Source organism: Microcaecilia unicolor, chromosome 10, assembly GCF_901765095.1.
Source record: "Microcaecilia unicolor chromosome 10, aMicUni1.1, whole genome shotgun sequence".
NCBI lineage: Eukaryota > Metazoa > Chordata > Amphibia > Gymnophiona > Siphonopidae > Microcaecilia > Microcaecilia unicolor.
The window spans coordinates 171,824,041-171,846,612 of NC_044040.1; the positions used below are offsets into that span (position 1 = coordinate 171,824,041).

Sequence of the window (22,572 nt, forward strand, 5' to 3'; positions counted from 1 at the left end):
TGTCACCAGATTAAGTCACAGGTTTAAATACTTGGCACAGGTTAAAACACAGTTCCAATGAAAACACCTTTAAGACAATTCCAGCATAAAAAGATGAAATCACTAGCACAGATATTCAAAACACAATTGTCTAAAATCCCTTTAAGACAATACCAGCATAAAAATATAAAATCACAGTGCAATATAGGCAATAGGATAGAGACAGATAGGAACTTATAGAGGTCAGGCCCTCTGCAAGTGAAAGGACAGGTTTTTTTGTTTTTTGTCTTAATAGGATAGAATAAAAAGGTGGTGAAATAGAATAAAGGAGGCAATAGTTTATCAGGAATATATTAAGAGATATTAAGAACAGGACACAGGTAACCTCAGTTACCAATTAAACCATGTCTGAAAAGCCCAGCGCAGCTCCCAGCTCCCAAGATGTAAAACTTGCATCGTGCCAAAGAGCTTCAGTCTGGAGTTCATAACATGTAACGCATATAGGCAACCTATCCAGGAGTATTGGAAATTATTTTGATCAAGCAACAGGAAATTTATGTATCTTTCTGCCACATTCTCTTAGATGGTCTTTTACAAAAGTGCAGTAATGTTTTTAGTGCACGCTAATTAGCGCACACTAAACGCCCATAGGAATAAATGGGCGTCTAGTGTTTAGTGCACACATATTGCTAGCACACCTTTGTAAAAGGACCCCTTAATCTCTTCGGCCACATTTCTTGGTACTGGAGGATTTTTTCCTTTTTCCCCCCCCCCTATATGCTTCATTTTGTACTTGTCCGCATTAGTTTTAATCTGCAATTAAACACCCAGTGCCGCAGTCTTGCTAGGTCCTCTTAACTCCTCAATTATTTTGCATTATCTGCAAATTTAACCATCTCGTATGCTCCTCCCTTTTCCGGACCATGTATAAATATATTAAAAATGCTGGTCCCAGTATACCATTTACCTTACTTCAATGAGAAAACTGACTATTTAGACTGTTTATTTTTCAGTCAATTTCTAATCTGCAATAAGGCACTGCCTATCCCATAGCTTTTGGGATTTTCTCAGGAGGCTTCTAAAATTGCCTTCTAACAATCCAGATATCTATAATTAACCATCTCACCTTTATCTACATAAAAAAAAAATCAGTATAGCATATTAGTTGCCAACTGAATCAGATTACCAATGATGGAAATAGTTATGTAGGTAGAATTTCACACTAACAGATACTGTAGAATGAAGTAAAATAAAAATGAACAAGATCAATCTAAAGTTTGCAGATTTTAACTGCTGCATTAATCTAACATGTACATCAATAATGATATATTTCTTTTTAGCAAATGTAGGACAGGAACTCATTTGGTACAGTAAGAATCACAAATATTTTTGAAGTATAACCTCATCATCAAGAAAAATTAAATTAACTGAGCACATACCAGATAAGGGACGTAGCTCATAAAGTTCTTGAGGACTTCGAGGAACAAGATCAATCTGTTCTTGGCAGCTGCCATTTGATGCACCACAAAGAAAGAAAGTGAAGAGTTTCTGCAATATCTTTGGAAAATGATAGCATATTATTTCTATGTATCATTAGCTCATAATTCTATGACAGAGAAGTTATTACATCTCTCTGCCTAAGAGCTATAGTCATTACATTTTCCTTTACTATCAAACCGCAAACAGTAGTTCAAACCACTTTAAATGCAAAGTTAATTCTTGTTTCCTCAACTATAACATATACTTAGGTTTGAAAACTTGCAGAGACAATGGTTTGGGTTTTTTTTTTTTCATTTTAACAATACAAAATCTAAAAGACAAATTGGCATTTAAAAAGGATCAAAGATACACAAGGCAACTGTGTCATCGGAATGAATAATTTCCAAATGTCAAAAGACTGAGGAGCATACTTAGCCACTATTTTATAAAGAAAAGGAGATGCCTACTTTTCTTTATAAAAGATTTGCCTAAGTAGCAGTGTGGACATTTATATCAGCTCTAGGGCAGGTATAAATATTCATACCAATATCTCATGTACAAAAGAAAGCTATAGCTATTTTATAATTTACACATATACATGTGCAATCTTTCCAAACTCCATCTCTGTCCACACTCACCAGCAAAATACATGCCATCACGTTAAACCACATACTTTGCCACTAGCTCATGTTCTGTAAGGGTTCATTTGCATGCAGATGTTGCAACATCCATGTTTAAATGGCAATACTGTTACTTACTCATGCACATAAATATGACCATGTTGCCCCTCTCCTTAAACACCGCCACTAGTTACTAATTGTTTATTGTGTTCAGCATAAGATTTTGACATCTTGCACATGAAGTTTTGCATACAAATATTCCTTGCTATCTTGCTTCTTTATTATGCCTTATAGTCCTGCACATACATTGCGGCCTCTAGTTGCCCATCGTTTGACTTCTCAAGCTGTTCAATGTACCAGGTTGGAATCCACTTGTCACACTGACTTTTTCTACTGCCCCAACACTTTGGAATTCCATGCCCTCAGAAATCTGTTCAGAACAATCTTATAGTAAACTTAGGGTCCTGGTGAAAGCTTTTCTCATTATGCAGGCATTTTCCCCAAGGGGACTGGGATCTGACGAGATTGACAGGCCATTTTTATTGAAGTTAGGTTTTTGGTTTTTTTTTTTTCTTTTTTTCCTTTCTTATCAGAATTGTAGTTCCTTTCTTGTTCCTCATTTTTATTAGAATTTTGTAAACCACTTTGATATTATTTTGAAAGGAAGGGTATCAAGTTTTTAATAAACACACAAACCTAGAAAACATCACACAAGAATTCACAGTTCACCCAACTGCAATTTTAGTAATTTGTACCACATTCATGCTGTTTTAATGCTTATTCTCTGTAGTTCATAGAAAAACAGAACACAACCCCACACTTAACACCATAGTTACAACAATAGTGGAGATGAGAGCCAAACAATGGTGCGCTTTAAATCCTTTAACCGGTGTCTTCAAATACAGCTCACTCAATTCGACATGTTTCAGCTAATTGGCTTGCATCAGGAGTCTAAAGATATGTTAGTTGCACGATTGAGATGGCACCCAATATTTTCAGGGAGAAATCAGACTAACCAATATCAAAGCGCTACAAAAACCAACACCACAGAGCGTTGGCACACTGCTGGAAAAACCACCAGTGCTAGCACTATGTGCATGCACCACCAAAACTCGCTATAGTGCTGATTAAAGGATTTTTAGCGCACCATTGATTGGTTCTTGCCGCTTTCACTATTGATTCTATTCTCTGTATTCTACGTACATCCTTCCCTATACCTAAAATTCTCAATGCATACTTATAACAGGTATCTCCCATGAACAGCAGGATGCAACCCACAAGTGGGTAATATCGCCTGATATTGACAGTGTTCTACTACCACCTTGAAAATCTTTGAAGGCTTTTGTGGTGATGCTACCATTTCCACATGGTCCTCCACAGTCTTATGGATAAATTAGCAAAGATAACTCCAGTAGAGGATGCATAAGGGTTGTGCAGCTGACAGTGGCATGCAGTCAAGGCCTTCAAGGGATTCAGTAAATTCTTTAGCTATGTCCACCCCAATAGCCCTTTCTCCCTCAAGTTGTGTGCTGTACTCACCTATCTTTTCTTAAGACCAACATCTTTTGTCTTCATCACAGTCTATACAGGAAACAGCACATGGGGAATGGGAACAGAAGACATTCACCAAGAACGGAGGAGGAATATGTATGGGCTGCTGGTTTGCAACTGCTTAACCTCCAGCCCTGTGCTGTTTGGTTTTGAGCACTTGCTCTGTGCCACTTGCAGCCCAAGCACGCAACCTAGTTTCAGGGAGCTCTCCACAATTTGAACCAAGCAGCTGCTGTTAGAGAGACAAAGAGGGCCATCTGGCTACTGCAAGAAGGCAGCAGCAGTTACTATGGAATGATTTGTTTTCATTTTCACCCTGAGGATTGGCCTGCAAGGGTGAGGCACTGGAGATACACAGACCAGCATTAGGTGTGACCGGAGGGAAGAGAGGAGATATATAAGTGAGAATAGAAACATTGAGAACCTAGGGAATGGGAAGAGACAGAAGACTAGGTGGGGAATACTGATGCCAAAAAGAGGTTGGTTGAGGCAAAGACAAGGACAAGGGGTGGGCAGGAAAAAGAGGAGCAAAGAAAGGGACCTGGCAGGGGTGAGATGGGGATAAAATGAGTTAGAAGGGCAAAAGGGAATACAAGATGTGGGTAAGAAGGAGAAAGGATAGGGCAGAGGGAGAATAGAGAGTATGTAGGGTGACGGGTAAGGTTTTAGAGAGAGAAATTAAGGGTCAAGATGAGAAGAGAGGGTAGGACAGCAGGGTTATACACAGCACAGTTCTTGATGAAGAAGTGAGAGGCAGACAGCAGAGTAAGGGACAAGGGAAGCTGCTGGACAATACATAATGGAGGAGAAGATTGGGAGGGACACTGGTGGTGTTTGCATGGGGCTGTTGAACTCCCTAAAGAGGGACACTAAGGAAGGAGAAATTAGATCTTACCTGCTCATTTGCTTTCCTTTAGTCCCTCCAGAACGGCCCAGGATTGGACTGATGGGTTATGCACTCCTTCCAGCATGGGGGAGACTGAGAACTTCTGACTCGAGAAACCCAATAAGAGCCCTGGCCATGTGACCCTAGATTCAGTTTGCGACTAACCAAGCAGGAAAAGAGAAAGAACTAACTTCTGTGCCACTGGGAATCTGAGCACCTAACAAGAGAACTTCGAACCACATGCTTTACAGACACAGGAAAACCCGTGTGATACCTGACCAAACACAACCCGGACTGGAGAAGATGTGTGGCAGCAGCTTGTACTTTATGCTTTAAAACAGGAATATGATTTTTTTTTTAATGTAGCGTAAACGCGCAGGACAGCTCCATCCTGGAACTCTTATACAGACCCAATCTTCATCAATGAATACAGGAGAGACCTGGGCCAGTCTGGAGGGACTAAAGGAAAGCAAATTAGCAGGTAAGATCTAATTTCTCCTTCCTTAGCGTCCCTTAAGGGAAGCGAGAACCAAGCCTTTATCAAATCCAAGCTGTATAAATTCCAGCATCTCCGCCAATGAAGCGCGGAGAGGAGAAATGTCTCGGTCCACACACCACGCCTCAAAAACTCACCAAGTTCTAACATAATTCACGGAGGTGTACAGACGACATGACCGAAGCATGGTAGAAATCACACAAGAGAAACCCCTCTTCAGCAAACAAGCTCGTTCAAGAGCCAGGGAGTAAGACAAAATCGAGCCGGGTCTGAATGAGGAATCGGACCCGGAAGACAAAGAGAGGGAGCAGACAGAAGACGCCTCAGATCTGCATACTCCGGTCTGCAAGGCCAATCAGGAGCCATGAGAATCACCGGACCTCCGTGCGCCTTGATCTTTTAAATGAGACGTCCCAAGAGGGACCACGGAGGAAACGCATAGAGAAGACCGGGAGACCCCTGCTGAAGAAGAGCATCTATCCCTTCCACCTTCAGATCTCATCTATGTCTGAAGAGCGGAAGACTTTGCTTTGAGGCTTGTGGTGAAAAGATACATGAAGGGAAGTCCCCATTGATCCACTATCAGTTGAAATGCCTGCGAATTTAGGGACCACTCCCCTGGATCGAGGGTGTGACGGCTGAGAAAATCTGCCTGAACGTTCTCCACTCCCGCTACATGAGAGGCTGAGAGGGCAGTCAGGTGACACTCCATCCAGGTCATGAGCTTCACAGATTCCTGCTGCAACAGGCGACTTCTCGTCCCCCCTTGGCGATGGACATGAGCCACCACCATAGCGTGTCCGACAGGACGCGAACCACTGTGCCTTTCAACAGGGGGGTGAAACACCTCTAGAGCCAGTCGTATCACCCTGGCTTCCAACAGGTTGATCGACGGGGATGTCTCCTTGGGTGACCAAAGACCTTGACGAAACCTTCCCAAGCAATGGGCTCCCCAGTCCTTGAGACTGCCATCCGTCGTCAGCACTATCTACTTTGGTTAGATTGCCCACCCGCAGCCACCAGAAGAGACTGCTGCACTCCCAGGTCCGTAGAGGCAACCTCACCAGAAGGAAGTCCATCCAAGGAGACCACCTGGCCAGGAGAGAAGCTTGTAGAGGTCTCATGTGCACCCTGGACAACGGTACTACATCTATGGTCACTGCCATGGAGCCCAGCACTTGCAGATAATCTCAAGCACAGGGGACATGCTTGCGCAACAACCCCTGAACCTGAGATTGTAACAAGAACTCTGCTCGGGGAAGAAAAATCTGTCCCCATGCCGTGTCGAAAGACACTGCCAAGTACTCCAGGAACTGAGAGGGCACCAGACTGCTCTTGGCAGAGTTGACTACCCAACCAAGGGACTGCAAGAACTGGACTACCTGAGCCATGACCTGCAAACTCTCCTGATACGACTTTGCCTGGATCAGCCAGTTGTCCAAGTATGGATGAACCAAAATGCCCTCTTTCCTGAGCACTGCTGCCACCGCCACCATGACCTTGGTGAACGTCCAAGGAGCTGTGGCCAGACCAAACAGAAGCATCAAACTGAAAATGCTGACCCAGAATCGCAAACCAACCTCTGGTGAAATGGGCCAGATTGGAATGTGCAGGTAAGTCCCCGCCTGGTCCAACGCCGTCAGAAACTCTCCTGACCGTATGGTGACAATCACTGACTGAAGGGTCTGTATCCGAAAACTGGTGACTTTGAGAGCACGATTAACTGCCTAGAGATCTGATCGGATGGAAGGAGCCCTCTTTCTTTGGGACCATGAAGTAAATGGAGTAATAGCCCTGTCTGACTTCTGAGGGAGGTACTGTACGAACAGCGTGAAGACCCAAGAGCCTCAACAAAGTGTCCCGAACCACGCCTACCTTGAGGCGAGACAGAGAGGGAGACCCCAGAAAGGGGTCTGAAAAAGTTCTAATGCATACTCGTCTTGAATAACCTCCAACACCCATTGACTGGTAGTAATCTGGGCCCACATCTGAAGAAACTTTAACAGCTGAGCTCCCATGGGGATCAGAGGAGAGAACCACGCACTTTCATTGGGAAGGACAGGAAGGAGACTGGAAAGAGGCACCAGAGTCTCAGCCCCCACTGTGGGAGCCTCAAAAGGACAGTGTCCTCTGGAAAAACCTAGACCTCTGGACCTGAGCTCCCTAGGCCAGACTGAAATCGACGAAAATCACGCGCTCGCCCCTACCAGCTGACCGAGGCCTATCTTCCTGAAGGCAAGGGACCTTCGTATCCCCCCAAACTATGTACCAACTTATCCAATTCCTCACCAAACAAAAAGGAACCCTTGAAAGGGAACTTAATTTAGATTTGGAGGCCACATCCGCTGACTAATCTCTCAACCAAAGGGAGCAATGGGCTGCAAACTCCAAAGCCATGGACTTAGAAGAAGCTCATAGTAAATCATAAAAGGCAGCTGCCAAGAAAGCAGACCCCATTTGGCTACCTCAGCATCTACAGAAGACAAATCATCCGAAGTCCTGTGCAAGACTCTTTCAGCCCAGTGGATGCAGGCCCTGGCCACCAAGGAGCCGCAGATGGTCGCCTGCACTGCCTAAAGAAGAGACAAAACAGTTTTTGTGGAGAGTATCCAACCACCGATCCTGGACATCCAGAAGTGCCGTGCCACCATCTACCGGAACCTTATTATGCTTGGTGATGTTGAGAAAAACGCATCAACCACCGCCACTTTAAGGAGGGATCTGTCTGCATCCGGGGGACCAGGTAAAGGCTGATCGAAAAGGGGAGTCCGGCACATCCCACTGAGCCTGAATAAAGTCTCGATGCATTGGAAAAGTTCTCCCAGAAAATCTAATGCCTTTAACCAGTAAGTCCACCTTACGGACCTCAGGGACCAACAGCTGCTCCTCCTCAAAATGAGGGTGGAGGCCACCAACGACATGAGCTCCTGAAGATCCTCTTATGGAAGATCCGGACAATGGACGGATCTTACCCCGGAGGTAAGGGGTCTGTACTTGACTCAGAAGGGACCTAGTCCTCCAACTGTCCCTCATCCAGACCCTCCTCCTCCTTCAGGAAGAGCATCTCTAACTCCGGGTCCAAAGCCAGGTCCTCCTCTGGGTCCCAGAACCTACCCCTTAAGCAGGGGCCAACTGCCTAGATAGGGGATCCCCTGAAGTACCAGCCCCAGTGCTTGACGTTTTTAATAAAAAGGCCTAATACATCTGGAGGACAAACTCAGGGGGAAAACCACCCTTCTGGGAGCCTCCAGAATGTATCAGGGATACTGCTGCATTATCAGCTGCCTGAGGAAGGACAGGAGCAACCCAGTCCTGAGTGGTTCCCAGCGCCGACAAAATGGTGGTTTTCCCCACCAAAATGGAAGAGCCGGCCAACTCCAAAGTGGGATCCGAGGGTGTCAAAGGTACCAGGGCCACCGGAGGAGCTGGAAAAGGAGGACCCGCTACCGGGTCTACCACTATACAAAACTTACAGACTCCAAGTGCACCAAGAAGCTGCACCGCTTAAGCTTTTCCAAAATCGTATGGAAGCATGGCTTCCCCCTCTGGTCACTTTTTTTTTTGCTTGCACAAAGAAACCGCTCTACCGCGGTAATGAAGGGAAGAAAAAAAACCAAAGATTGCTGCTCTGAACAACGACAGACCCAACTTGCTCGTTCGTGCTGAAGGGAAGTGGAAGTTTTTGTTGTTCTTTTAAAGTTAGAACGTGGCTGCCTCTCCTGAAAGCTTCAACACCTTCCCTCCGAAAGGGTGAGCTCTTCCCTGCACAGCAAGCAGGAGAATGGGAGGAAGGAGGGGAAGGGACCCAGGAACCCCCGAGTGTAGCACCCCTGAGGCTGGTAAAAAACAATCCCTACAGACAGCAGCCTCCGCAACACAGATTCCCCGTTACACAGAAGATTTTTTTTTTAAAATAAACAAGAAAACAGAGAGACTAAAGGGCTCGCCTCCTTCCACCTGCTGGAGACTGAGAATACTGAATCTAGGGTCACATGGCCAGGGCTCTTATTGGCTCTCTAGAGTACCAATCTGATGACAAGCTGTAAGGTATGCCCTAATCTTGCCTCCAAATGGCAGGGAGGGCTCCATGCAGGCAGGTAGCTATCTCTTACCAACCTGAAATGACAGACTAACCTCTCTGTGGAGTCTCTGATAAGCCTCCTTGCTCCAGATGCAGGACCAAAGCCTCCCTCCCAAGACACGCCAGCCTGCTGAATAATTATTTTGTTTATTGTAGGAGACATGTGTCCAGAAACTAAGATGACCACTGCTCCCTTTGATGCACAGCCATTCTGATTAGCAGCATCTGCAAAGTTGACTACATCTGACTGCCCATGCCTTCTCAGAGCCAAGAGCCTGGAAACACACTAAAGCCGCTACAACTTAAACATGAGCGAGATCATACTAAAAATTCAGCTGAAAACCTCAAAAAACCTTGAGACTTCACATGCTGACACACAAAACACTTCCACCCTACACTCAGCATCACATGAATCCCCTCACAACACCAGGACACCAGAACTGGTAATTCCCTTGCTAAGCTGCCCTTGAGCTGCACCTTTGCCCCCTTTACTCTTATTCTCATTTTTTCTTAAAACTCTAATTCATTAAGGCAAACATGAAGACTAGGCAGATCAAGACAAGAAGAAAAAAAAAAAGCTCAAAAACAAAAAGGAGGGTGAAGGAGACAAACCCCCTCAAGGAGCTAACATGTTCATTAAGGCTTGGACTCAGGTTGGAGTTCTGGAAAGCACATTCACTGGCTCAACCAACCAATCCCTCAATGCTGCCACAAGGCAACAAGAACTTGACCCTAGGGGTCACAGATCACAATTTCTACCTCATGGAAACAGGCCAAAGGAACAAGGACAAGCCTGATGCATCAATCTAAACTGCAGTCATCTGCTGGAGACATAGAATACAGGCAGGTTCTAGTGTTGCACTACACCTTATACTAATATCACACACCTTATACTAATATCACTAAAAGTCAGTACTCTCTGCCGACTGAGAAGCATGTCTAGACTGTTTTAGCAGGATAAGAAAAATGAGCTCTTCAATATGTCTTTACTCATTTGATCTGTCTATTCTGGGGTGGCGGGGGGCGGGGGGGGTAGGGGGTAAGATAGAGAGCATGGTTGTTAGCATACAGAGGCTTATCAGATTGTACCGGATGCCTGGGGTATGTGTCCATCTCTCTTATCTGTGAGAGATGGACACATACCGTGGGCATCCAGGGATGCCACACTTCAGAATGCATACAAGCATAAGAACCAACATTTGTATGAAATAGGTCCTCAGGGATACACTGGACTAGAAATGGGGAGGGGGAATAAAGTTGACACTTTACTCTTAACAAATGAATGAGGGGTAGAACCAAGGCTATCCAGAACATCACACTTATTTCTGTTTGGTTAGAGTGATTTTGTAACTGTCCACATGGGTGTAAAGTACTGTTCACTCGATGGACTTAGAATTTTCAAATTACGCATTTCAGAGAACCTGTTAACAAAACATATAAATATGCTATGAACATTACAGTAACAATTATATATTAATTCCATCATAACAAAAATGAGTTAAAATGTCATACAGATAATGGTAAAAATATATTTCTTAAGAGTAAATTAATAAATAATAGTGATTAAAGGGTGATTTTAGGAAGAGCCAATAGTCAACGATTACGTAGAAATATTTTTGATGCGATACAAAAAGGGTTTTGCTTGACCTATATGGCATTAATACTGAGGTTGTCAACTGATGTTTGCTATATATGGTTTACATCATCACTTAGTTTGTTAACGATTATTACATCTGTCATTCTTGGATCAAGACATTTATCTGAAGAAAAAAAAAAAAAAAGTAAAACCTCTACAGTTTTATGAGATGCTCATAGTGTAGTTCTGTTTTGTTAGCAGGGGCTACATATATTTATGTATGAAGTTTGTTTTGCTTTTCAGTAATCCTTCAGGCAGGTGTAAGATGAGCATGGCCAAATTTGCTGATGACACAAAGTTATTCAAAGTCGTTAACTCGCGAGAGGATTGTGAAAAATTACAGAAGGACCTTACGAGACTGGGAGACTGGGCGGCTAAATGGCAGATGACGTTTAATGAGAACAAGTGCAAGGTGATGCATGTGGGAAAAAAGAACCCGAATTATAGCTACGTCATGCAAGGCTCCACTTTAGGAGTTACGGACCAAGAAAGGAATCTGGGTGTCGTCGTTGATAATACACTGAAACCATCTGCTCAGTGTGCTGCTGTGGCTAGGAAAGCAAATAGAATGTTGGGTATTATTAGAAAGGTATGCAGAAACAGGTGTGAGGATGTTATAATGCCGTTGTATCGCTCCATGGTGCGACCGCACCTTGAGTATTCTGTTCAATTCTGGTCGCCGCATCTCAAGAAAGATATAGTAGAATTGAAAAAGGTGCAGCGAAGGGCGACGAAAATGATAGCGGGGATGGGACGACTTCCCTATGAAGAAAGACTAAGGAGGCTAGGGCTTTTCAGCTTGGAGAAGAGACGGCTGAGCGGAGACATGATAGAAGTATATAAAATAATGAGTGGAGTGGACCTATGGAGGTGAAGCGTCTGTTCACACTTTCCAAAAATACTAGGACTAGGGGGCATGCGATGAAACTACAGAGTAGTAAATTTAAAACAAATCAGAGAAAATGTTTCTTCACCCAACGCGTAATTAAACTCTGGAATTCGTTCCCAGAGAACGTCTTGAAGGCGGTTAGCTTGCCAGAGTTTAAAAAGGGGTTGGACGGTTTCCTAAAGGACAAGTCCATAGACCGCTACTAAATGGACTTGGGAAAAATCCACAATTTCAGGAATAACATGTATAAAATGTTTGTACGTTTGGGTAGCTTGCCAGGTGCCCTTGACCTGGATTGGCCGCTGTCAGGGACAGGTTGCTGGGCTCGATGGACCTTTGGTCCTTTCCCAGTATGGCATTACTTATGTACTTATGTGTGGTTTTATGTTCATCTAAATCTGTATAAATTGCGAGCTATTAGAGTATTAATTAACATACATGCAATCAGCATACATATACTCAGCGAATGCTACATACCTGTAGAAGGTATTCTCCGAGGACAGCAGGCTGATTGTTCTCACTGATGGGTGACGTCCACGGCAGCCCCCTCCAACCGGAAACTTCACTAGCAAAGGCCTTTGCTAGTCCTCGCGCGCCCATGCGCACTGCGCATGCGCGGCCGTCTTCCTGCCCGAACCGGCTCGTGTTCGTCAGTCCCATATGTAGCAAGACAAAGACAAGAGAAGACAACTCCAAAGGTGAGGCGGGCGGGTTTGTGAGAACAATCAGCCTGCTGTCCTCGGAGAATACCTTCTACAGGTATGTAGCATTCGCTTTCTCCGAGGAAGGAGCAGGCTGCTTGTTCTCACTGATGGGGTATCCCTAGTCCCTAGGCTCACTCAAAACAACAAACATGGTCAATTGGGCCTCGCAACGGCGATGACATAACTGAGATTGACCTAACAACTTATCCAACTAACTGTGAATGTAGCCTGGAACAGAATAAAACATGGGCCTAGGGGCGTGGAGTTGGATTCTAAACCCCGAACAGATTCTGAAGTACTGACTGCCTGAACCGACTGTCGCGTCGGGTATCCTGCTGCAGGCAGTAATGAGATGTGAATGTGTGGACAGATGACCACGTCGCAGCTTTGCAAATCTCTTCAATAGTGGCTGACTTCAAGTGGGCCACTGACGCAGCCATGGCTCTGACATTGTAAGCCGTGACATGACCCTCAAGAGCCAGCCCAGCCTGGGCGTAAGTGAAGGAAATGCAATCTGCTAGCCAATTGGATATGGTGCGTTTACCCACAGCCACTCCCCTCCTGTTGGGATCAAAAGAAACAAACAATTGGGCGGACTGTCTGTTGGGTTGTGTCCGCTCCAGATAGAAGGCCAATGCTCTTTTGCAGTCCAATGTGTGCAGCTGACGTTCAGCAGGGCAGGAATGAGGACGGGGAAAGAATGTTGGCAAGACAATTGACTGGTTCAGATGGAACTCCGACACGACCTTCGGCAAGAACTTAGGGTGAGTGCGGAGGACTACTCTGTTATGATGAAATTTGGTGTAAGGGGCATGGGCTACCAGGGCCTGAAGCTCACTGACTCTACGAGCTGAAGTAACTGCCACCAAGAAAATGACCTTCCAGGTCAAGTACTTCAGATGGCAGGAGTTCAGTGGCTCAAAAGGAGGTTTCATCAGCTGGGTGAGAACGACATTGAGATCCCATGACACTGTAGGAGGTTTGACGGGGGGGCTTTGACAAAAGCAAACCCCTCATGAAGCGAACTAAAGGCTGTCCTGAGATCGGCTTACCTTCCACACAGTAATGGTATGCACTGATTGCGCTAAGGTGAACCCTTACAGAGTTGGTCTTGAGCCCAGACTCAGACAAGTGCAGAAGGTATTCAAGCAGGGTCTGTGTAGGACAGGAGCGAGGATCTAAGGCCTTGCTGTCACACCAGACAGTAAACCTCCTCCATAAAAAGAAGTAACTCCTCTTAGTGGAATCTTTCCTGGAAGCAAGCAAGACACGAGAGACACCCTCCGACAGACCCAAAGAGGCAAAGTCTACGCTCTCAACATCCAGGCCGTGAGAGCCAGAGACCGGAGGTTGGGATGCAGAAGCGCCCCTTCGTCCTGTGTGATGAGGGTCGGAAAACACTCCAATCTCCAGGGTTCTTCGGAGGACAACTCCTGAAGAAGAGGGAACCAGATCTGATGCGGCCAAAAGGGAGCAATCAGAATCATGGTGCCCCGGTCTTGCTTGAGTTTCAACAAAGTATTCCCCACCAGAGGTATGGGAGGATAAGCATACAGCAGACCTTCCCCCCAGTCCAGGAGGAAGGCATCCGATGCCAGTCGACCGTGGGCCTGTAGTCTGGAACAGAACTGAGGGACCTTGTGGTTGGCTCAAGATGCGAAAAGATCTACCAAGGGGGTGCCCCACACTTGGAAAATCTGGCGCACCACTCGGGAGTTGAGCGACCACTTGTGAGGTTGCATAATCCTGCTCAACCTGTCGGCCAGACTGTTCACGCCTGCCAGATATGTGGCTTGGAGAAACATGCCGTAACGGCGAGCCCACAGCCACATGCTGACGGCTTCCTGACACAGGGGGCGAGATCCGGTGCCCCCCTGCTTGTTGATGTAATACATGGCAACCTGGTTGTCTGTCTCAATTTGGATAATTTGATGGGAGAGCCGATCTCTGAAAGCCTTCAGAGCGTTCCAGATCGCTCATAACTCCAGGAGATTGATCTGCAGATCGCGTTCCTGGAGGGACCAGCTTCCTTGGGTGTGAAGTCCATTGACATGAGCTCCCCACCCCAGGAGAGACGCATCCGTAATCAGCACCTTTTGTGGCTGAGGAATTTGGAAGGGGCGTCCCAGTCAAATTGGTCCAAATCGTCCACCAATACAGGGATTCGAGAAATCTCGTGGACAGGTGGATCACGTCCTCTAGATCCCCAGCAGCCTGAAACCACTGGGAAGCTAGGGTCCATTGAGCAGATCGCATGTGAAGGCGTGCCATGGGAGTCACATGGACTGTGGAGGCCATGTGGCCAAGCAATCTCAACATCTGCCAGGCTGTGATCTGCTGGGACGCTCGTACCTGGGAGACGAGGGACAGCAGATTGTTGGCCCGCGTCTCTGGGAGATAGGCCTGAGACGTCCGAGAATCCAGCAGAGCTCCTATGAATTCGAGTCTCTGTACTGGGAGAAGGTGGGACTTTGGATAATTTATCACAAACCCCAGTAGCTCCAGGAGGCGAATAGTCATCTGCATGTACTGTAGAGCTCCTGCCTCGGATATGTTTTTAACCAGCCAATCATCGAGATAAGGGAACACGTGCACTCCGAGCCTGCGAAGCGCTGCTGTTACCATAGCTAGGCACTTCGTGAACACCCTGGGCGCAGAGGCGAGCCCAAAGGGTAGCACACTGAACTGGAAGTGACATGATCCCAGACGAAATCGAAGATACTGTCTGTGGGCTGGCAGTATCGGGATGTGTGTATAAGCATCCTTTAAGTCCAGAGAGCATAGCCAATCGTTTTGCTGAATCATGGGAAGAAGGGTGCCCAGGGAAAGCATCCTGAACTTTTCCTTGACCAGATATTTGTTCAGGGCCCTTAGGTCTAGGATGGGACGCATCCCCCCTGTTTTCTTTTCCACAAGAAAGTACCTGGAATAGAATCCCAGCCCTTCTTGCCCGGATGGCAAGGGCTCGACCGCATTGGCGCTGAGGAGGGCAGAGAGTTCCTCTGCAAGTACCTGCTTGTGCTGGAAGCTGAAGGATTGAGCTCCCCGTGGGCAATTTGGAGGTTTCAAGGCCAAATTGAGGGTGTATCCTTGCCAGACTATTTGGAGAACCCACTGATCGGAGGTTATAAGAGGCCACCTTTGGTGAAAAACTTTCAACCTCCCCCCGACCGGCAGATCGCCCAGCACAGACACTTTGACATCGGCTATGCTCTTCTGGAGCCAGTCAAAAGCTCGCCCCCTGCTTTTGCTGGGAGCTGTGGGGCCTTGCTGAGGCGCACGATGCTGACGAGAGCGAGCGTGCTGGGGCTTAGCCTGGGCCGCAGGCTGTCGAGGAGGAGGATTGTACCTACGCTTACCAGAAGAGTAGGGAACAGTCCTCCTTCCCCCATAAAAACGTCTACCTGAAAAGGTAGATGCTGATGGCTGCCGGCAGGAGAATTTGTCGAAAGCGTTATCCCGCTGGTGGAGCTGCTCTACCACCTGTTCGACTTTTTCTCCAAAAATGTTGTCCGCTCGGCAAGGGGAGTCCGCAATCCGCTGCTGGATTCTATTCTCCAGGTCGGAGGCACGCAGCCATGAGAGTCTGCGCATCACCACACCTTGAGCAGCGGCCCTGGACGCAACATCAAATATCATATACCCCTCTGGCCAGGAATTTTCTGCACGCCTTCAGCTGCCTGACCACCTCCTGAAACGGCTTGGCTTGCTCAGAAGGGAGCTTGTCCACCAAGCCCGCCAACTGACGCACATTGTTCCGCATGGGAATGCTCGTGTAGAGCTGGTAGGACTGAATCTTGGCCACGAGCATTGAAGAATGGTAGGGCCTTCCTCCCAAGGAGTCTAAGGTTCTAGAGTCCTTGCCCGGGGGCGCCGAAGCATGCTCCCTAGAACTCTTAGCCTTCTTTAGGGCCAGATCCACCACACCAGAGTCGTGAGGCAACTGAGTGTGCATCAGCTCTGGGTCCCCATGGATCCGGTACTGGGACTCGATCTTCTTGGGAATGTGGGGATTAGTTAAAGGCTTGGTCCAGTTCGCCAGCAATGTCTTTTTTAGGACATCATGCATGGGTACAGTGGACGCTTCCTTAGGTGGAGGATAGTCCAAGAGCTCAAACATTTCAGCCCTGGGCTCATCCTCCACAACCACCGTGAAGGGGATGGCCGTAGACATCTCCCGGACAAAGGCTGCGAAAGACAGACTCTCGGGAGGAGAAAGCTGCCTTTCAGGGGAGGGAGTGGGATCAGAAGGAAGGCCATCAGACTCTTCGTCAGAGAAATATCTGATGTCCTCCTCCTCCTCCCACGAGGCCTCACCATCGGTATCAGACACAAGTTCATGAACCTGTGTCTGAAGCCGTGCCCGACTCGACTCCGTGGAACCACGGCCACGGTGGGAGCGTCGAGAGGTAGACTCCCTCGCCCGCACCGGCGAAGCTCCCTCCACCGACGTCGTCGGGGAGTCTTCCTGGGAGGCGGCGGCCACCGGTACCGCAAGCGGTACCGATGTCGGAGACCTCACCCCGGACAAAGGGCCAGCCGGCGCCTCGTTCGACGGTACTGGTGGCGCAAGGTACTGTGTTTGTACAGCGCTGCGTACACTTTGTAGCGCTCTAGCAATGTTAAATAGTAGTAGTAGTAGTAGTGCAACAGGTCTCCCAGGATCTCTGGGAGAATGGCCCGGAGACTCTCGTGCAGAGCGGCTGTGGAGAAAGACATGGAAGCCGATGCAGGCGTCGAGGTCAGAGTCTGTTCTGGGCGTGGAGGCGGTTCCGGGCTGTCCAAGGTGGAGCGCATCGACACCTCCTGAACAGAGGGTGAGCGATCCTCTCGGTGCCGATGCCTACTGGGTGTCGACTTCCTCGGCGACCCAGAGCTCTCGGTACCGACGCGGGAAGGAGACCGGTGTCGATGCTTCTTTGATTTCTTCAAACGAAGCATGTCACTGGAGCTTCCCGGTACCGACGAGGACGTAGAATCCAGCAGTCGCTTCCTTGGGGCCGAGGCCGAAGAAGGTCGATCTCGGGGGGGGGGGGGGGGGGCTGTACCGCAGGAGCCCTCAGGGTAGGAGGAGACCCACCCGAAGGCTCACCGCCACCAGCAGGGGAATGGACAGCCCTCACCTGCACTACAGTCGAAGCACCACTGTCCGACGACATCAGCAACAGCGGAGGTCCCGGTACCACCGACGTCTCGGTACCGACGATGCAGAGGGTCGAAACCTCGATGTCGTCGATGCCGAGGTCGAAGACTTTGATGCTGTCGACGTCGATGCACTCGATGCCTCCGGTGCTGTTGTCGACGAAGAGCCCGAGAACAACACGTTCCACTGGGCCAATCTCGCTACCTGAGTCCTCTTCTGTAAAAGAGCACAAAGACTACAGGCCTGCGGGCGGTGCCCAGCCCCCAGACACTGAAGACACGAAGCGTGCCTATCAATGAGCGAGATTACCCGGGCGCACTGGGTGAACTTCTTGAAGCCGCTGGGAGACTTCGATGACATGGGCGGATAAATCACGCCGGTGAAATCAAAATTCGTGATGGCGACGAAGGCACCAAAAATAAGTGGAGAGAGAAAAAACCCGTACCGAGGCCACGAAACAGGCCTACCCCGAAAGCGAAAGGAAACTTACGCCGGGGAAAACAAACTGGACACACGGGAAGGGACAAAGACCAAAAGGTCCCTTTTTTTTTTTTTTTAACGAAAATCGCGAAGACGCGCGAGGGTCAACTTGAGGGGCACGAAACGGCAGCAAAACACGACCGTCCCGAGCGCGGACAAAAGAAGACTGACGAACACGAGCCGGTTCGGGCGGGAAGATGGCCGCGCATGCGTGGTCCGCGCATGGACGCGCGAGGACTAGCAAAAGCCTTTGCTAGTGAAGTTTCCGGTTGGAGGGGGCTGCCGTGGACGTCACCCATCAGTGAGAACAAGCAGCCTGCTTGTCCTCGGAGAATATATAAATTCTACTGCTGTTGTAAATAAAAGGAGGAAAAAGCCTCAATATCAGACTCCTTTTATTGGGAGTTCCTATCTGGTATTGTGGTTTTATGTTCACTCATTTTACATTTTTAACTTTCTTTAATACAGAAATTTATGGCAAAAGATATTATTGGTTGTTTTTATGTTTCTGCTTTGCATGTGTACTTTGCATCTCCTTTTTATTTTTTGCTCAGTTTTCTGAACATTTTTCCTCAAAAATGTAATCAAAAATGCACACACGAGCAGGTTAAGCTAACAGAGATTTAGTTTTACATTCAGTTCCATGGGCAGAAAAGTATCACCCAGTTACGTTCTCCTCCCCCCCCCCCCCACCCCCCCACAACAAGGTCATTTAATACACCACAGCATTAAGACATCTTGATGGCTTTTAATTCTTCATGAACCCTTCAGTTTTGTGGTGTGTTTTTGATGCCACACTTCAGAATGCATGCTTTAGAGTAAGAAATTTGTGGACTACAAATAGTCGATAAGATACTAATTATTCAAGAACAATACACTCACTTTGCTTCATGAGTTGCACTGCTAACATTGGGCAATTGGAACACATTAAGGAGAACATGCGCACCACCATAATGAACATCCCTGAGCTCAGGACTGGAGGCGTTACCACCAACAGCTGTTGAATGTTTGTGAGCAAATCCTTAGAAGCAACCTGCTGAAGCAAATTCTGTAAAGAAAGAAATGATGGAAAAGTTAACGTGTGTTGACTTAAGACAACATACAGGAGGCAATTTTATAAGTTACACACTGATGGCACAGGTTAAAAATAGGGTTGCATTTCAATTAAAATTTTTTAATCATGGTTAATCACACAATTAAAAGGTATTATGTATTTATTTCCCACTGCAGCTCATTCTGACTGTAAGCAAGTCAATTAACCCTCCATTGCACTAGGAACAAAATAAGTACTTGTACATAATATGTAAACCGCTTTGATTGTAACTACAGAAAGGCAGCATATCAAATCCATCTCCCTTCCCTAAAGGGCTGATAAGCTCCCTCCCTACCACCCCAGTTCCAACATTTCTTCTCTCCCTCTCCTCTTAGGTACCTTATCTCTTTCTTTTATTTAGATCAATTCTCTTTCTTCCCCTTCTTTCCTCCCTCCCCTCCACCCCCATCAACAGTGACACCAACTTAGTGGTGAGCAGCACCAAGCTGCAGTTCAATGCCTCAGCCACAGTTTCCACCAATGGCCCCTCCAGTTCTGCTCACAGGTTTGCAGCTCACTCCCCTACCCCACCCAGAGATTTAGCATTTGGTTCCCCTCTCAATCCACCCCCTTTGAGGGTCTACCTTAAAGTTGGTCTTCTGTTGGCCCATTACACATATGCTGCCTACAGCCTGCTCCAAAGCTTTCCCTCTGGCCTGTCTCACCTCCTTCGACATCAATTTCCATTCCTGAATGGGCAAGACAGGTCAGATGGAAAGCTTTGGAGCATGCAGCACACTGTGCATAAACCACTGCTGGGAACCAACATAAAATATCACCTTTAAGGTAGACCAGCGCAGGTTTTTTTTTTTTGGTGGGGGGGGGGGGGGGGGGGGGGGGGGCGAAGTAATGCCGGACCATGCAAAGTAAAGGGGTTGGGAATGGAGGAGAGCAGAAGAGATGTTTGGAAGAGACAGGAGAAGCTGCAACATGATTTTAAAAAATCACAATTTTAAAAGAATCGAAATTTTTAAAATGAATCAATTAATGCATTAATTGAAGTTAACTGCTATTAACTTGCAGCCCTAGGTAAAAAGCAAATTTTCATGTGTAAATTAGCATATATGTTCACAGTCCAATTTTAAGGCAGGTGCTGACACAGATTTGATGATCATGTGTTATGAACATGGTTTGGGTGGTCTTTCAAAGTGCATGTGTGTATCTTTGAACAGCATTACACATAACCTGGAAAATTCCCTTATCAGTATTTATTTCAGTCAAGCATAGCTCTTGGAAACTTCTCATTTGGACCTGGGCTTTGGAGGACAGCTTGTGGGATGGGGTGGAAGGGAAGAATTTTGCTTGCCTCTCTAGTATTCACAATCATTATCAGTTGTAAAAGGTTTGAGTTTTAAAGGTCTGCTCCTGAATCCATCTCCAGTATACATACAGATTTCCAAAAACTGAACCTTTTGGAGGTAATTTTATAAAGCCATTTCCATGCGTACATAGCCATATATGTGAGTAAATGCCTTCTTACAGAATACTAGCATAAAAACAGGTTAACGATGGCACATACTTTGCCAATAGCTGTGCACAAGGGCACAGTTTGGAGAGGTGTTATTAGAATGTATGCGTCTAGACTATGAAATACCTTAATCTACACACCTGTGTTTAAAGTATGCATCTTCATTTACACCAGTTCTTGAGCAGCTGTAAGTGATCATACCTATATTCAAGGCATGTTCTCTACTCTATACAGAAAAATTATGTCTTACTTGATAATCTTCGTTCCTTTAGTCACAGCAGATGAATCCAGAGACTTGTGGGTAGGTGGAGATAGTTCAGTTGAGTGTTCTGTCTTATAGGAAGGAATGCTCCTTGGTCAGCCAGTATTTCTCATAACAAAGTAGAAGGACACAGAATTATATAACATTTCTCCTTCCACAAAGGGAAAAATGATAAACCAAGAACTGGAAACATATAAACCGATTACAACACCCATCTAAAACGTAAAAATGCACCAACATGGCCCAACAGAGAACAGATAGGAACAGCTGGAAAAAAACAGTGGGACCTCTGGATTCATCTTATGTGACTAAAGGAAAAAAAATTATCAGGCAAGACAATTTTTTGTTCCTTAGTATCAGCAGCAGATGAATCCAGAGACTTGTGGGATGTAGCAAAGCAGTCCTTAAGTAGGGTGAGAACTTCAAGCTCCCGCGAATAGCAAAGATACTCCAAAACATGCATCCGAATGAGTGGAGACATCCAAACAGTGGGGGTCTGGAGAAGATATACAAGGAAGACCAAGTCGCCGCCCTACATATTTCCTCCAGGGAGAACAGACAGGCTTCTGCCCAGAAAGTCACAACAGCTCGGGAGGAATACGCTCGGAATCCGGCCAGAAGTAGTTTACCCACTAGTATATATGTGGACACTACAGCATCCTTGACTCAGTGAGCTATCATGGCTTTGGAAGCCACATTACCTTTTTGAGGTCCCAAGCAAAGCACAAACAAATGATCTGATCGACAGAACTCGTTAGTCATTTGCAAACAGTGCAGAGTACACAGCGAAAGCCAAGTAAGCAGGAAGAAACAAAGGTTGATTCAGATGAATGGTAGCAACCACCTTAGGAAGAAAAGATAGGACTGTGCACACCATCACCTCTTCAGGAGAAATCCGAAGACCTCGACGGGACAAAGCCTGGCGTTCCGAAACCCTGCTTGGGCTGATACCTGATCTCTGATTAACACTAGCCACAGGGTATCTTTAAAAGAAGGGCTAGCCTGACCTGACCGGAAAGAACATTTAGACTTTTGACACAGAGTCTTTCAGTTTCCCAGATCTTTCACCAACTTCACCAAGTCCTCACCAAAAAGCAGCTTACCCTTAAAAGAGAGCTTAACTAGCCACCGTTTGAAGCTGCATCCACAACCACAGCAAACGATGGACTGTGACTGCCAAAGACATCTGCTTGGCCAATGCCAGAATCAAGTCATACAAGAAATCCGCCAAATATGCCATCTCCATCTCCATATCTGTCAATTCAGTAGGAGGCTGACCATAGACTCCTAGAAGGAATACGAAATCTGGTGCACCCAGCTAAGGCACGCCCTAGCAGTACACATGCTGCAGAAAGCAGCCTGCAGAGAGCGAGAACTTCTGAATTGTCAGAGAAAGGCTGCGCTGAATCCACCAGTTGAGACTGAGTTTGGCTCAGAGGATCCAAGAGAGATGGCGACGAATAGCTGAGAAGGGACCGCTGAAGTGGTCTGATGTGGAATCTGGCCCATGGAAGAATGTCCAAGATAGAGGTCATTGCAACTTGAACATACTTCCAAACCCCAGGACATGGTATGGAAAAGTAGAGCCTGACTTTGGTGTGAATCTTTTGCTGATGAGCAACAAGAAGAAATGTCTTCCCTAAGCCTATGTCTAATATCACTCCCAGACACTCCAAGATGTGTGTTGGAAACAACCAACTCTTGGTGAAATTGAATACCAATCCTAAGGACTGAAAAAGAGTAGCTATCTTGGATGAAACTTGCAGACTCTCTTGATAAGAGGAGCCGCAAATCAGCCAATCGTA

General features: G+C 46.7%; 1 protein-coding gene across 1 annotated transcript in view; it reads right to left on the reverse strand.

Annotated features, from left to right (window-relative positions):
- Nucleotides 1-22,572, reverse strand: part of TRIP12 (thyroid hormone receptor interactor 12) — a 470,187-nt gene that overhangs the window by 234,630 nt on the left and 212,985 nt on the right. The window contains 3 exon segments of the mRNA XM_030216098.1: nucleotides 1,408-1,509; nucleotides 1,511-1,536; nucleotides 18,827-18,992. Coding sequence (XP_030071958.1) covers nucleotides 1,408-1,509; nucleotides 1,511-1,536; nucleotides 18,827-18,992 — 294 coding nt within the window.